Source organism: Podarcis erhardii (genome assembly GCF_964252035.2).
Source record: "Podarcis erhardii genome assembly, chromosome: 15".
Classification (NCBI taxonomy): Eukaryota; Metazoa; Chordata; class Lepidosauria; order Squamata; family Lacertidae; genus Podarcis; species Podarcis erhardii.
Genome location: NC_138505.1, coordinates 578,168 through 591,955, shown reverse-complemented (window position 1 = coordinate 591,955; position 13,788 = coordinate 578,168). Strand labels below are relative to the sequence as shown.

Sequence of the window (13,788 nt, the reverse complement as noted above, 5' to 3'; positions counted from 1 at the left end):
GCAGGTGCTCTGTCCCTGAGTTATGGCTCTTCCAGTTTATGTCAGCCAATAATAATAATAATAATAATAATAATTTTTATTTATACCCTGCCCTTCCCAGCCAAGACCAGGCTCAGGGCGGCTAACACCAGATATAAAACAATTGATTGAAATACAACTTAAAAAACAAGATGAAAAGACAACATTAAAATGCAGCCTCATTTCAGCAGAAACTCAAAAACTTTTGGGGGGATGAAAACGTCAAGGCTTCACCAAGGCTAACTATCCAGTTGGTCCTACGTGGGCCAGAAAGCATAATTATGCAGAAGCATGAGGACTAGCGCCTTTGTTTTTTAGGGGGACAGAGGACGTTGCCTCCTCGTGAGCCAGACCTCTCTGCCTGCCTTCAGGGACTGGACCTTCTGCGCACCAGATTCTGCTGCAAAGAAAAAAAGACGGAGCTGCATTTCCTAATTACGCCTTGCTTCGTTACATACGCCTCAACAGTACCCGTTTCCCAGACAACCATGTTTTATGGTAAACCACCCTCTTTGTTGTGTTTCTGTCTGGGCTTTTGGGAAAATGCCTTGGTAAAAAAATAAAATTGGTTAGGGGGAGTTGCTGGAGAGAGTTTTGAGCCTTCAGGGGTCCCGCTCCCTCCTCCCTGAGTAGGGCATCAGCACAGGCTCAGGTCTGTGGAGGGCGAAATGATCTGTTTATGAAAAACATAGACCACTATTTCATTAAAGCCATTCCCAACAAAAATACATTGAACCATACAGTTACAAACGGGCGTCAATTAAACATGGAAGGATGTCTTAATTGCTTACAGAGGCCTGGCAGAATAGGAAAGTTTTCAACAAGCGTTTAAAAGTTGGAAGGCGCCTATTGAATCTCCAGTTGCAGAGAGTTCCGCAGGGCTGAGCCAATGACTCTCAAGGCTCAGTTCCTTGTTGCCTCATGGATTCATGGAATGACCAAATCCTGTGGATGATCTCAGTGAGGGAACTGCGATATAAGGGTTCAGACTGTTCCCACAGTATCCTGGACCTAAGACGCTCAGGGTTTTGTGAATTAACGTCTCTTGAGAATGGATTTCCTTGCAAAGCGTTAGGCAAAAAAAGCCCTTACAACTTTCTACAGACCTTTGGTGGTTTTGATTTCATTTTAGCGACACAGCTCCCAGAAGCCAGGGCAGTGTTGCAATTGCCTGGGGAGAGGGAAGAAAACTAAATGAAAAATTGTTACGTATCTGTTTCATGTAATTTAGACACCCCTCTTGACTGTAAAACAACTCACAGAGGTTTACAAACAATAAAATTCTCAGTAAAACAACTCCTTAAAACCATTCAAAAAATTAAAACCAACAACAGATTAGAACACATGCCAACATTCTACATATCTGGACTAAACAATAATGTTTTTAGCGGGTGCCAAAAAGAGTCCAGTTGAAAGTGCCTGTCTGGTATCCAGTTTATGTCAAGAGGTGGGGAGTTCCAAAGTTTAGCTGCTGCCACACAAAGCAATCAAATTCTTACAAATTCAGAACGGGGATGCTGTGGCCCCGGGAACAGTGGCAGTTCCGCCCATTGAAGCAGTCATGGATGGCGTAATAATGGCACAAGCTTATGCATGTCTACTCAGAAGTAAGCCCTACTATGTCCAATCATGGCGCTTCCTCCCAGGTAAAGCCTGTATATAGGGCCATATAGGTCTCTGAAACAGCCACAGATTCCACACTCCCCAGTCTTGTCCCTATGTGCTGAGAAGCAAGTGGCCTGGAGTTCCACAGGGCCACCTCCCTGGAAATGGTGCCTAGCACTGTGGTTTAATACAGCATGACACTGGAAAGGGTGGAAGAATGATAGGTAGCTCAGGGACAGTGCCTCTGCCTGAAATCCCAGAGTGCCGTTGCTGCCAGTCCGTGTGGGCCCAGGGCCTGACTCTGCATAAGGCATCTCCCTCTGCCCCAAGTGTCAGCTGCAGGACGGACCATCAACTTTGACCGCGATTCTGTTCCTCTTTGCTGGAAATTGGGATAAGAGTGTGCTTTTGGGGGGTACCCAAAATTTATTTGGAAGGAGGCATGTGATTGCACACTGCCCAGCAATCTGTTACAGATAGGTAGCCGTGTTGGTCTGCCATAGTCAATCTGTTGAGTGTGTGATTTCGCTGGGGTCAGGCTGGATGACCCGCGGGGTCCCTTTCAACTCCACCATTCTATGATTCTGTGACTGAGGTCTCAGAAAGATTCTCTGTGCTTGGGGCCTTGGGTTCCTGCATTCTAGGGGGTTGGACTGATGGCATTGGGGTTCCCCACCCCCAAACCTTCAGTTCTATGACCCTTTCCTTCAAGCTGACTTGAAAGGTAGCCTTGAGGGCGAAACTGGCAGAGTGAGGGGTCCTGTTGTTGCAGGAACCCCCCCCCCAATAATTCAGTTTGTACAAACACGACACACACATACACTCACACACACACAAGACATAAGCAACGTTTCTGTTATAAATTCATAGTAAATCAACCATGCATCGGATCTGCACCGTTCCACTTTTATTTTACTCCATGAAGGAAGGATTACAAAATGGGGAAGGTTTGATACAGGGTGGCCATAATCCCTTCACCATACCAGCACATCCACAGGAGCCCTGCCCAGTTATGGCTATGCCAACCCTGTCCTACACAGAAGACCATCAAGATCACAAAGAACTTGCATATGGGAGTGGATTCAGCACGGACTGGAACAAAGGACAATGATCAGATCTTCCCTCTGGGGGCAGGAAACTGCCAACTCCCCTTTGTCTCCTGGAAGTGACTCATGGGGAGGGGGAAAGGGGGAACCAGCCAGGTGACAAGACACTCAGGTTACCTCCACAACTCCTCCCTCAACCCCTCCTTTTTGTGATGTAGTTGTGATGTAGTCTTAGGGGTGTAGTTTGGGGGATTAGTAACTAATAAAAGTTGGGGTCTTCTTTTGTTCTGGACTTCCATTTTGCTTCATCTTGTTGCGGGTGGGAGTCCTGTCGCGACAGTTTCCAATAAAGGCCAAGCCTACAGGCTGCTGTTTTGCTCCAAGTTATCCTGGTTGGTGTCTTTGTTTTTGTCCAAGGGAGCCCTCGGATTTTTCCGTTAACACTGTTTAGCTGGGAGAAAGAAGCCTCACTGAGCTCAAATGCTGCCGACTCCCGGAAGACTGGAAATAATGTTTGGAGACTTTGGGGCGGGTGGGAAGCAGCGGCAAACTTGGCCCTCGCCTTTTCAGAGGAATCGTTTCCGTGTGGACATTAATTTATGTAGTCCATTTCATAATTGGCTTCTTCAAAGTGGACGACTTCGTAGTCCACGTCTGTCCGTTCCTTCGAGAGGGTATATTGTGCAGATTTGGCTTTCTTGAAGTGATGATAATAGAGGAAGAAGAGGGGGACGGGCGTGAGGATGATTTTGGCAGCCCAGTAGCAGAGCACCACGAAAAGTCCTGCGGAAGAGAGAGGGAGAGAGATAATTGTTTCATGTTTGTTTATTGGGAAATCGCATAAACTTATTTAGCCCAAAACCACAAATTTTCCCAAGTGCTGTGTAAAGAGAGGAGGCAAAGGATTGGCTTAAAACCAGCAACTCGTCTGGAAAAAAATATAAGGACATGGGAGGAGCCTGCAGGATCAGACCCATCTAGCCTAAAAGGCCTCAGCCCAATATACCTGAAGGAGCGTCTCCACCCCCATCGTTCTGCCCAGACACTGAGGTCCAGATCCGAGGGCCTTCTGGCGGGTCCCTCTCTGAGAAAAGTGAGGTTACAGGGAACCAGGCAGAGGGCCTTCTCAGTAGTGGCGCCCGCCCTGTGGAACACCCTCCCACCAGGTGTTAAATAGAAAAACAACTACCTGACATTTAGAAAACATCTGAAGGCAGCCTTGTTCAGGGAAGTTTTTAATGTGTGACATTTTGATGTATTTTTAATCTTTGTTGGAAGCCACCCAGAGTGGCTGGGGAAGCCAAGCCAGATGGGTGGGGTACAAATAATAAATTATTATTATTATTATTATTATTATTATTATTATTATTATTATTATTGCCCAGCATCCTATTTTCTCAGGGACAGGATACTCCTAAGGACCTAGGATTGGATAGACTGCTCCTGCACCTGGAGTTTCCACAAGAACACAGGAAGAGCCTGGCTGCTGCCGGATCAGGCCGAAGGGGGCCCATCCAGTCCAGCCTCCTCACCAGGTGCCCCAAAGGAAAGCTTAGTGGTAGGATCCGAGCACAAGAGCAACTCTCTCCCTCCTGCAATTTCTAGCAATCGGCATTCAGAAACACTGCTGCCTCCAGTTGTGGCCAGGAGCCCTCCATGGCCCTCTCCTCCTCCATGAATTTGCCCAGTCCTCTTTTAAATCCACCCAAGTTGGTGGCCATTGCTGCCTCCTGTCCAGTGGGAGGGAGTTCCATAGGTTAACTCTGTCCTGCTGTGAAGAAAGACTTTCTTTTATCCTAAGGAGCTAAGCAGTTGGCGCCTTACCTCTCTTGCCCTGACCTAGCCATTGTGATCCACGCGACGGTCACCTCCGGACTTGATTATTGTAACTCGCTCTACGTGGGGCTGCCCTTGAGACTGACCCAGAAACTCCAGTGGGTGCAGAATGCTGTAGCGAGACTCCTTACGGGGTCCCCGCCATGGGATCACATTCACCCAGCGCTATACCAGCTGCACTGGCTCCCGGTGGAGTACAGGATCAGGTTTAAGGTGCTGGTTTTAACCTTTGAAGCCCTTCACGGCCTAGGACCCTCGTACATACGGGACCGCCTCTCCTGGTATGTCCCACGGAGGAACTTACGGTCTTCAAACAAAAACATCTTGAAGGCCACAGAGAGGTTAGGCTGGCCTCAACCAGAGCCAGGGCTTTTTCGGCTGTGGCCCCAATCTGGTGGAACACTCTATCCCAAGAGACTAGGGTCTTGCAGAACTTGACATCTTTCCTGCAAGACAGAGCTCTTCCACCAGGCCTTTGGCCAAGGCACATTCTGACCCCCTCCTTTGGCGATCCTCACAGAACTCTAGCCCAATGGTTGCCATTAATTTGATTTGAATTGATTTTAAAATGAAATGATTTTAGAATGCTGTGCTACTTTTATTGTTGTTAGCCGCTCTGAGCCCAGCTTCGGCTGGGGAGGGTGGGATATAAATAAAATTATTTTTTATTATTATTATTATTATTATTATTATTATTATTATTTTATTATCCATCCTGAATCTGCCAATGGACAACTTCCTTGGTTGCCCATGGATTCTAGTTTTAGGAGAGAAGGAGCCAACCTTTCCTCTCTCTGCTTTCTCCATGCCAGGCATTATTTTAGGAACTTCTGCCGTGTCCCTTGCATCGTAGGGGGTTGGTCTAGATGACCCTCGGGATCCCCTCCCAACTCTCCAGTTCTTTGATTCTGTGATTCCCTGAAGGCATTTACCTGAAGCCTTGACCCCACAGTCTTCGTAGGGAGAGATGTCCCATGTCACCTGGACCCCAAGAGCCTTTGCGACGCATGAGTAGGACTGATGCGCATCTGTGGGGTGCATGACGAGGTCGAGTCGGCTGCTTTGGGAAAGTGGGGCCCCCGTCGCCGTGAGAGTCCAGTTGTAGGTCACGTTGGCCATCTTCCCGGCCCCCAACTCGCAGAACAAAGTGCAGGAGCTGATCTCCCACCACGTTTTGCTGATGTTGATGCCTGCAGAGGGGCAGGGAAAGGTGGGGGTGGGTGGGAGATGGGCAAGAATTGGGGGGCAGAGGAAGAAGCATGTCATTCTACTCCCTCCCCAATCCTTTATGGGACTGAATCTGGCCATAGTGAGCCCACCGTGTGTTGAAGCAGCAAAAAAGGCTAAGGCTATTCTAGGCTGCATCAACAGACGTCTAGTGCCCAGATCAAGTGATAGCACTACTGTATTCTGCCTTGGTCAGACCCCACCTGGAAGACTGCGTCCAGTTCTGGGCTCCTCACTTTGAGGAGGATATGGAAAAGCTGTAAGCATGTGCAGAGGAGCGTGACTGAGATGGTCAAGGGTCTGGAAACAAAGCCTTATGAGGAACGGTTGAGAATAATAATAATAATAATAATAATAATTTATTATTTATACCCCAGCCACTCTGGGCGGCTTCCACCAGAATATTAAAACACAATAGTCTATTAAACATTAAAAGCTTCCCTGAACAGGACTGCCTTCAAATGTCTTCTACAAGTCTGGTAGTTGTTTATCTCTTTGACATCCGATGGGAGGGCGTTCCACAGGGCGGGCGCCACCACCGAGAAGGCCCTCTGCCTGGTTCCCTGTAATCTCACTTCTTGCAGGGAGGGACCGCCAGAAGGCCTTCGGATCTGGACCTCAGTGTCTGGGCTGGACAATGGGGGTGGAGATGCTCCTTCAGGTATACTGGGCCAAGGCCGTTTAGGGCTTTAAAGGTCAGCACCAACACTTTCAATTGCGCTCGGAAACGTACTGGGAGCCAGTGAAGATCTTTCAGGACTGGTGTTATGTGGTCTCAACTGCCGCTCCCAGTCCCCAGTCTGGCTGCCGCATTCTGGATTAGTTGTAGTTTCTGGGTCACCTTCAAAGGTAGCCCCACATAGAGTGCATTGCAGTAGTCCAAGCGGGAGATAACCAGAGCATGCACCACTCTGGCAAGACAGTCCGCGGGCAGGTAGGGTCTCATCCTGTGTACCAGGTGGAGTTGGTAGACAGCTGCCCTGGATACAGAATTGACCTGCGCCTCCATGGACAGCTGTGAGTCCAGAATGACTCCCAGGCTGCGCACCTGGTCCTTCAGGGGCACAGTTACCCCATTCAGGAACAGGGAGTCCTCCACACCCACCCGCCTCCTGCCCCCCCAAGAACAGTACTTCTGTCTTGTCAGGATTCAACCTCAATCCATTAGCTGCCCTCCATCCTCCAACTGCCTCCAGACACTCACACAGGACCTTCACCGCCTTCACTGGTTCTGATTTGAAAGAGAGGCAGAGCTGGATGGCTTTAAAGGAATAATGGGGGCATTCATGGAGGGGGAGAGGGCTCTGTTCCGCCTCTGCAGTTGGAGGAAGCAAGGCTCCCAAATTCCCCCTTCTGAAAACCGCAGGAGGGGAGAGCTGCTCTTTCACTCGGATCCTGCACAATGGTTTCCCTTTGAGGCAACTGGCTGGCCACTGTGAAGACAGGAGGCTGCACCAGGTGAACCACAGCCTTGATGTTCTGGCGAATAAAGAGTTTTGCTTCCTCTGGTTAACCCCGCTGGACCTCCAGTTATTTCCAGACCCTGGGATCAATGGAGTACTGGTTATTCCTCCTGGCAAACTGCCTGGTGCGCGCTGGATCACCAGTCCTTCCTCGCTCCCAGAATCTGGGTAACCAAATGTCCCTTCGTGGTCGCCATCTGTTGTAAACAAAAATTGTCCTTTTCCCTTATGGGGTATCCAAGAGCCCATATAGAGTCCTTACATAGGTTCCCTATTGATAGGAGAAAATAACAGAGGCCAACCAGAGAATACTGAGAAGCAAAGCAGCTAGTAAGCTTGATCTTTATTGATCTGTTGCAACAGGGTGCTCCCCTCACATGCAGGAGAGGAGGAGGAACCCAGAACAATGGCACGCAAGGCCGTATAAAGACTTTTGAAACTGCCACCCTGTAGATCAAGACCACCCCCAAAAACATCATACATACATCACAGAAGGGGTGTAGCCTAAGACCACCCCTCAGATACATCACACCTACATCACAGAAAAGGCAGTCTAAAACAGAAATTTGAATATTGTTTTTCTCCTGTTGTTGTTTATCTCCTGTCTGGCAGGTTACTTGATTGGATTTCCTGGGGAGCCTGGCCAGTTTTTTGTAATGATAAATACTTAGTTCCTGAGCCAGGTCACAGGCTCACACCCTATTCAAACACAGATATACCCTTAAGACAGGACAAAATAAAAAAATTCCTTCCAGTAGCACCTTAAAGACCAACTAAGTTAGTTCTAGGTATGAGCTTTTGTGTGCATGCACACTTCTTCAGACAGGATTTGTGAAGGAAAAGACAATGGGAGGTTTCCCACTTTGACCTTGCAGAAAAAACATTTGGTCAGTTTAGGAATCAAAATGGTTCCAGGTCGGTCTTCCTGTGCTAATCTATGTATGTGCTTGGTTGGTACATTTATGAACATTTATTATATATCTAAGACCATAAAATTCCTATCACACTTCCTCTCAAGATCCTGGAAGTTTGACTCAGCTCGTCTTCGTGGAAGAAGAGATCTGAGTTTCTGAGAGGAGCAAGCTGGTTTCTTATCAAGAGAGATGCAGTTGAGCCGCCCCCCCCCCCTCGCAGGAAACCGTCAGCAGCAGGGGAGGAAAGCCTCTCATCACGCCCTGGACTCTGCAGTCTTGTTTCAAGATAGTTTTGCTCACACGCAGCCAGGCATCACACTGCAGGCCGTTCCCCTTTCCTGTTATCATGCAACTGTTTCGGCTAATTGCTTCTCTGAATTGCTATTATTTCCTGCAGCACGCAGGGGTGTCGTTTTTTGGGAGAGGGGTTGCTGCTGCTGGCCCTGGATTCATCCGCAGGATTTTTTGTGGAGGGGGGAAGGAAAAATTGAGCACTGGGAAGGGGAAACAGTATACTTCCTCACTTCCCCCAAATAATAGTACATGCACATTTTGCCTCGTGAGAAGAGCCTGCTGGATCAGGCCAGTGGCCCACCTAGTGCAGGTTCCTGCCATCACAGTGGCCAAATGTCCCTAGGAACCCAGGAACCCAGATAGACTGCCTCTGAACCTTGAGTTACAGATAGGTAGCCGTGTTGGTCTGCCATAGTCAAAACAAAATAAAAAAATTCCTTCCAGTAGCACCTTAAAGACCAACTAAGTCAGTTCTAGGTATGAGCTTTCGTGTGCATGCACACTTCTTCAGATACACCATTCTTGTATCTGAAGAAGTGTGCATGCACACGAAAGCTCATACCAAGAACTGACTTAGTTGGTCTTTAAGGTGCTACTGGAAGGAATTTTTTTATTCTGAACCTTGAGGTTCCATAAGAACTAGATCAGGCCCAAGGGGGCCCTCAAGTCCAGCCTCCTCTTCTAACAGATGCCTCTTTTAGGAAACCTGCAAGTGGCACCTGGGCACAAGAGCCCTTGCCCCTCCTGCCATCTCCAGCACCTGGTGTTCAGAAGCATCGCTGCCTCCAACTGTGGGGCAGAGTCATTTTGGCTAGTAGCCGTCGATAGCCCTTTCCTCCTCCATGAATTTGCCCAATCCTCTTTTTAAAGCCACCCAGTTTGGTAGCCATCACTGCCTCCTGCGGAAGGGAGTTCCACAGTTTTAACTACCATATTTTTCACTCCATAAGACACACTTTTTTCCTTCTAAAAAGTAAGGGAAATGTCTGTGTGTCTTATGGAGCGAAGTCGTGGTCCCTGGAGCCAAATTGCCCAGGGGCTAAAAGCAGATCATGCTTTTTTTTTTTTTTTTTTTTTTTGAAAGAGGGAAGTGGGTGTTGAAACAAAGCCGCTGATTGGCAAGAGATCGGGGAGGGAGACAAGGGACGCTAGAGATAAAGGAGGCTGCCTGGGAGGGGGGAGGTAAAAACCCATGGATCCTCAGGATTTTTGCATTGGGTCACCCCAAATTCACCATCAGATCACATAGCATGTCCATGGCTACAGCCTGTACCAAAAAACCAGGCACCCACTGTTTTGTGGGGCCACAATGGTGCAAAAACGTGGTTACAAAGCACGGATCCACATGGATCCTCAGGATTTTTGCATTCGGCTACCACAAACTCACTGTCAAATAACATGTCTGTGGAAACAGCATGAACCACAAAAATCATACATCCACTGTTTCGTTCAGAATATTTTCCTCCTCTAAAAACTAGGTGCATCTTACGGTCCGGTGCGCCTTATGGAGCGAAAAATACGGTATGTGCTGCATGAAGAACTTTATTTTGCCAGTCCCGAATCAAGTGGCTGTCTCTGTAGCCCAAGATACAGACCCCACATCCTTGATGATGCCCTTTATTTTTCCAACCCATGAGCTGAATCTCTCTAACACCAACTTTTCTCTAAACTACTCCTCCTGGCAACATTTCCCTGAAGATCTACTGATGCCACAAATAGCAACTCCCATTCGGAGTGACCCTCCCCCATTGCAGGGGGTTTGGACCCTTGGGACTCCTACCCAACGCTACATTTCTACGATCCTACGGCTCCCGAGGAAGCCTTGCTGTGCCCTCAGAACTTACGAAATATGAACAGTGTGTAATTTTTTAAGATGGTCTCGCGGGGGACGACTCCCATCACGACTTCATAGGGTCCACCGTCTGCCAGGGTCAAGTTGCGTATTTGCAAGACATTGTTCTTCTCAGAGTAGTTCACTCTCCCAGAATACTCGGCGTCGATGACAAACAAGGAGTGCTGGGGGGTCCACAGAGCCAGTGCCTTCTTCCTTGACAAAGACTTCCAGTTCAAGAAGAGCGTGGAGATGTTCTGGGTAGGAATCTCCAGGGGCAACGTGATGGACTCCCCAAAACCTTCAACGAGGTTCACCCCTGCTGTGTCATCCAGCCCTGGGGCAACAAACCAAGAAGGGGCAAGATCAGTGCTGGATTTACATATAAACTAAACAAGCTGTAGCTTAGGGCCCCACTCTCTTGGGAAGAAAAACCTGGATGTACATTTCCAAAATACGGTGGTACCTCGGGTTAAGAACTTAATTCGTTCTGGAGGTCTGTTCTTAACCTGAAACTGTTCTTAACCACTTTGGTGAAGCACCACTTTAGCTAATGGGGCCTCCCGCTGCCGCCGCACAATTTCTGTTCTCAGCCTGAATCAAAGTTCTTAACCAGAGGTACTATTTCTGGGTTAGCAGAGTCTGTAACCTGAAGTGTCTGTAACCTGAAGCGTCTGTAACCTGAAGCGTCTGTAACCTGAGGTACCACTGTATAGGATAAAAAACAAATACAGTGGTACCTCGGGTTACATACGATAACCTCAGTGGTACCTTGGGTTACATATGATATAAGAAAATTTGAAGAAAACTTCTTCTTGTATTGTATTGTCTTTTTTTTCTTTTTCTTTTGTTTTTTCTCTTCTGTCTTCTTTCCTTTTAAAAGTAATAAATATTATTTTAAAAAAAGAAAACTTTTGTTAAAAAAACAGTGAATTTTCTAAATATAGAAAAAAATTAAAAAATTGTCCAGTAGCACCTTAGAGACCAACTAAGTTTGTGTTTGGTATAAACTAAGTTTGTTCTTGGTATTTGCAAGCACATGAAAGTGTATACCAAGAACAAACTTAGTTGGGCTCTGAGAGGCTTTTATGTTAGATATAAGAGGTGGGGAACTACCAAAAGAAAATAAAAGACTGTTTATGTATGCAGCGATGGCAGCGAGAATGCTCCTAGCCCAGAGATGGAAAGAAGTACCAACCCGAGGAGCGTGGCCGACCAAACTGATGGAATATGCAGAAATGGCAAGACTGATGGAAAAGATCAGAAACCAGGAAGACCTACGTATTCTTAAAAGATTGGAATAACTTCTTAATATACTAAAAAGACCACTGTAGACAGTTGAAATCATTGGCAGAGATACAGTGACACTTGTAAAGTGAAATGAACTTTGGTTACTATATATAATAGATGGATAACGATAAAAGATGCAGGAAAAAAGAAAAAGATAATTTTTTTAGAATTGGAACCCATGGGGGAGGGAAGGAGGTCTGAAGGTTTGAAAGAACCTTTTCTATTTTTGTTTTGGAATGGTTACAGTTATTGTGTATAACCTTATGTAAAACTACTGTAATAAAAATATTTTTAGAGAGAGAGAGAGAGAGAGAGAGAGAGAGGCTAGGGTGTTGCATGATGGAGCAGAGAGAGAGAATTTAACTGAGAGTCTCCCAGATTCTACTCACTTGCAGCTTGGAAGGTGCAGAGGAGGAGGAGGAGGAGGAGGAAGACCACGAGGGGATCCATGCCAGCTTCTCTGGAGAGATGATGATTGATGTGCGAGGAGCCTGGGATGCTCAGAGGGGCAGCCGCCTCTCCCTCCCCTTTCTGGCCCAAAGCAAGGGGGGAGTGGCTTCCTCCTGCCTGCCTTCTTGAAGCTCAGGCCAAGGAAGCCAGGGTGGCCCTTGGGGGCACGTGTCCCGCACCGCAGGGTTGCCAGAGGCCTCCCTTTGGGCTCTGAACACCTTCCAGAAAGTGCAAGAAGACGTCCTTGCTGGTTCTGTGTAGCGGAAGAATGAAGGATGAGAGGTTCCAGAGGATGAAGGAGCAGCAGGCAGCCTCGCCTGACGCCACGTCCTTAGGTGGGGCCCCTGGGTGCCCACGGGGCTTGGAGAGAGCTCTGGAGGCAGATCTAAACTCCTGGGCCATGGGGGGGTGTAGCAGGAACCCCCCACCCCAATCATTCTGTTTGTACAAACTTCACACACACACACACACTACATACGCCACACTTCTGTTATAAATTCATAAGAAAATCAACCATACATCGGATTTGCACTGTTCCATTTTTATTTTACTCCATATGACAAGAACTAACAAAGGGGGGTGGCTTAGTCCTGGTCAGCCATAATCCCTTCACCGTCTCAGCACATCCACAGGAGCCCTGCCCATGCCAACCCTGATGATCCCAGACGTATCTTGAAGACAATCAAGATCACAAAGAACTTGCATATGGGAGTGGATTCAGCACGGACTGGAACAAAGGACACTGATCAGCTCTTCCCTCAGGGGGCAGGAAACTGCAAACTCCCCTTTGTCTCCTGGAAGTGACTCATGGGGAGGGGGGAAAGGAGGAACCAGCCAGGTGACAAGACACTCAGGTTACCACCAACTCCTCCCTCAACCCCTCCTTTCTGTAATGTATGCATGATGTTTCTGGGGGTGGGCTAGACCTAGAGGAGGGGAATTTCAAAAGTTTTTATAAGGTCTTGCACACCATTTTTCTGTGTCTTTTCTCTCACCTGCAAGTGAGGGGAGCACCCTGTCGCGACAGTCTTTCTTCAATAAAGACCAAGCCTACAGGCTGCTGATTTGCTTCAATTTACTCTGGTTGGTGTCTTTACTTTTGTCCAAGGGAGCCCTCAGATTTTTCCGGTAACAGGGGCAAGGGGTATGTCAATGAGCAGCTTGACATCTGGCAGTTGTGAGGTTGTGTGCACACCACACATCTGAAGCACACTGGAAACACATTTCGCTCCTCAATGAATCCCAGGAACTGTAGTTTAAGGGCGCTGGGAATTGTAGCTCTGTGAAGAGTAAGATGCAGGGCTTGAAACCGAAATGTGTTCGTTTGGGGCTTTTCATGCAAAGCGGCAGAGAAGCATAAAAAGGCTGATCCCGGCTATAATTTGCCAGAGACGTTTTTGCTGCCTGCAGAATCCGCACTCGGATCTGCAGTCCTACCCAGCTGCCCACTCGGATGGGCCACTTTGGGTACAGGTGTTGAGCCAAAATGCCAGGCGAACGGTCAGCCTTGCGACAATAACGCCGGGCAGCTGGACGAAAGGCTTGTTTCCCCCCCAGAGTGCTGCCCGCCCCAGAGTGGAGTTTGTGAGTCAATGATGAGGCGACCACAAGCCATCAACTGTCAACCTTTCCTGGCAGAGAGATAAGGAGAGCTCTGCCAATCTGCCTTGGCATCTCGCCCAGGTGGCGCATGATCTCCCTTCGCATGATCTCCCTTCGCTCGGGTGATTCTCCCCTTTCTGCACCACAAGAAACCGCCCCCCCCCAAATCAAGATATGGGCCCGCTCTGCAGGCAGGGTGGCAAAGAATGCAA

General features: G+C 48.0%; 1 protein-coding gene across 1 annotated transcript; it reads right to left on the bottom strand.

Annotated features, from left to right (window-relative positions):
* Positions 1-2,665: 2,665 nt before the first annotated feature.
* LOC309329986 (SLAM family member 9-like) lies at positions 2,666-12,285 on the bottom strand. The gene is made up of 4 exons (XM_081841355.1): positions 11,914-12,285; positions 10,248-10,571; positions 5,438-5,695; positions 2,666-3,452 (listed from the first exon to the last, which is right to left on the bottom strand). The coding sequence occupies exons 1-4, from the start codon at positions 11,972-11,974 to the stop codon at positions 3,262-3,264; spliced, it is 834 nt and encodes a 277-aa protein (XP_081697481.1). The 5' UTR covers positions 11,975-12,285; the 3' UTR covers positions 2,666-3,261.
* Positions 12,286-13,788: the final 1,503 nt, after the last annotated feature.

Excerpts from the sequence above, each read along its gene's own strand:
- LOC309329986 (XM_081841355.1), bottom strand. The coding sequence starts at position 11,974 with ATGGATCCCCTCGTGGTCTTCCTCCTCCTCCTCCTCCTCCTCTGCACC. Across the intron at positions 5,696-10,247 it reads TTACACACTGTTCATATTTC|GCATCAACATCAGCAAAACG; the intron begins GTAAGTTCTGAG and ends GCCCCTCTGCAG. Across the intron at positions 3,453-5,437 it reads CTGTGGGGTCAAGGCTTCAG|GACTTTTCGTGGTGCTCTGC; the intron begins GTAAATGCCTTC and ends TCTCTTCCGCAG.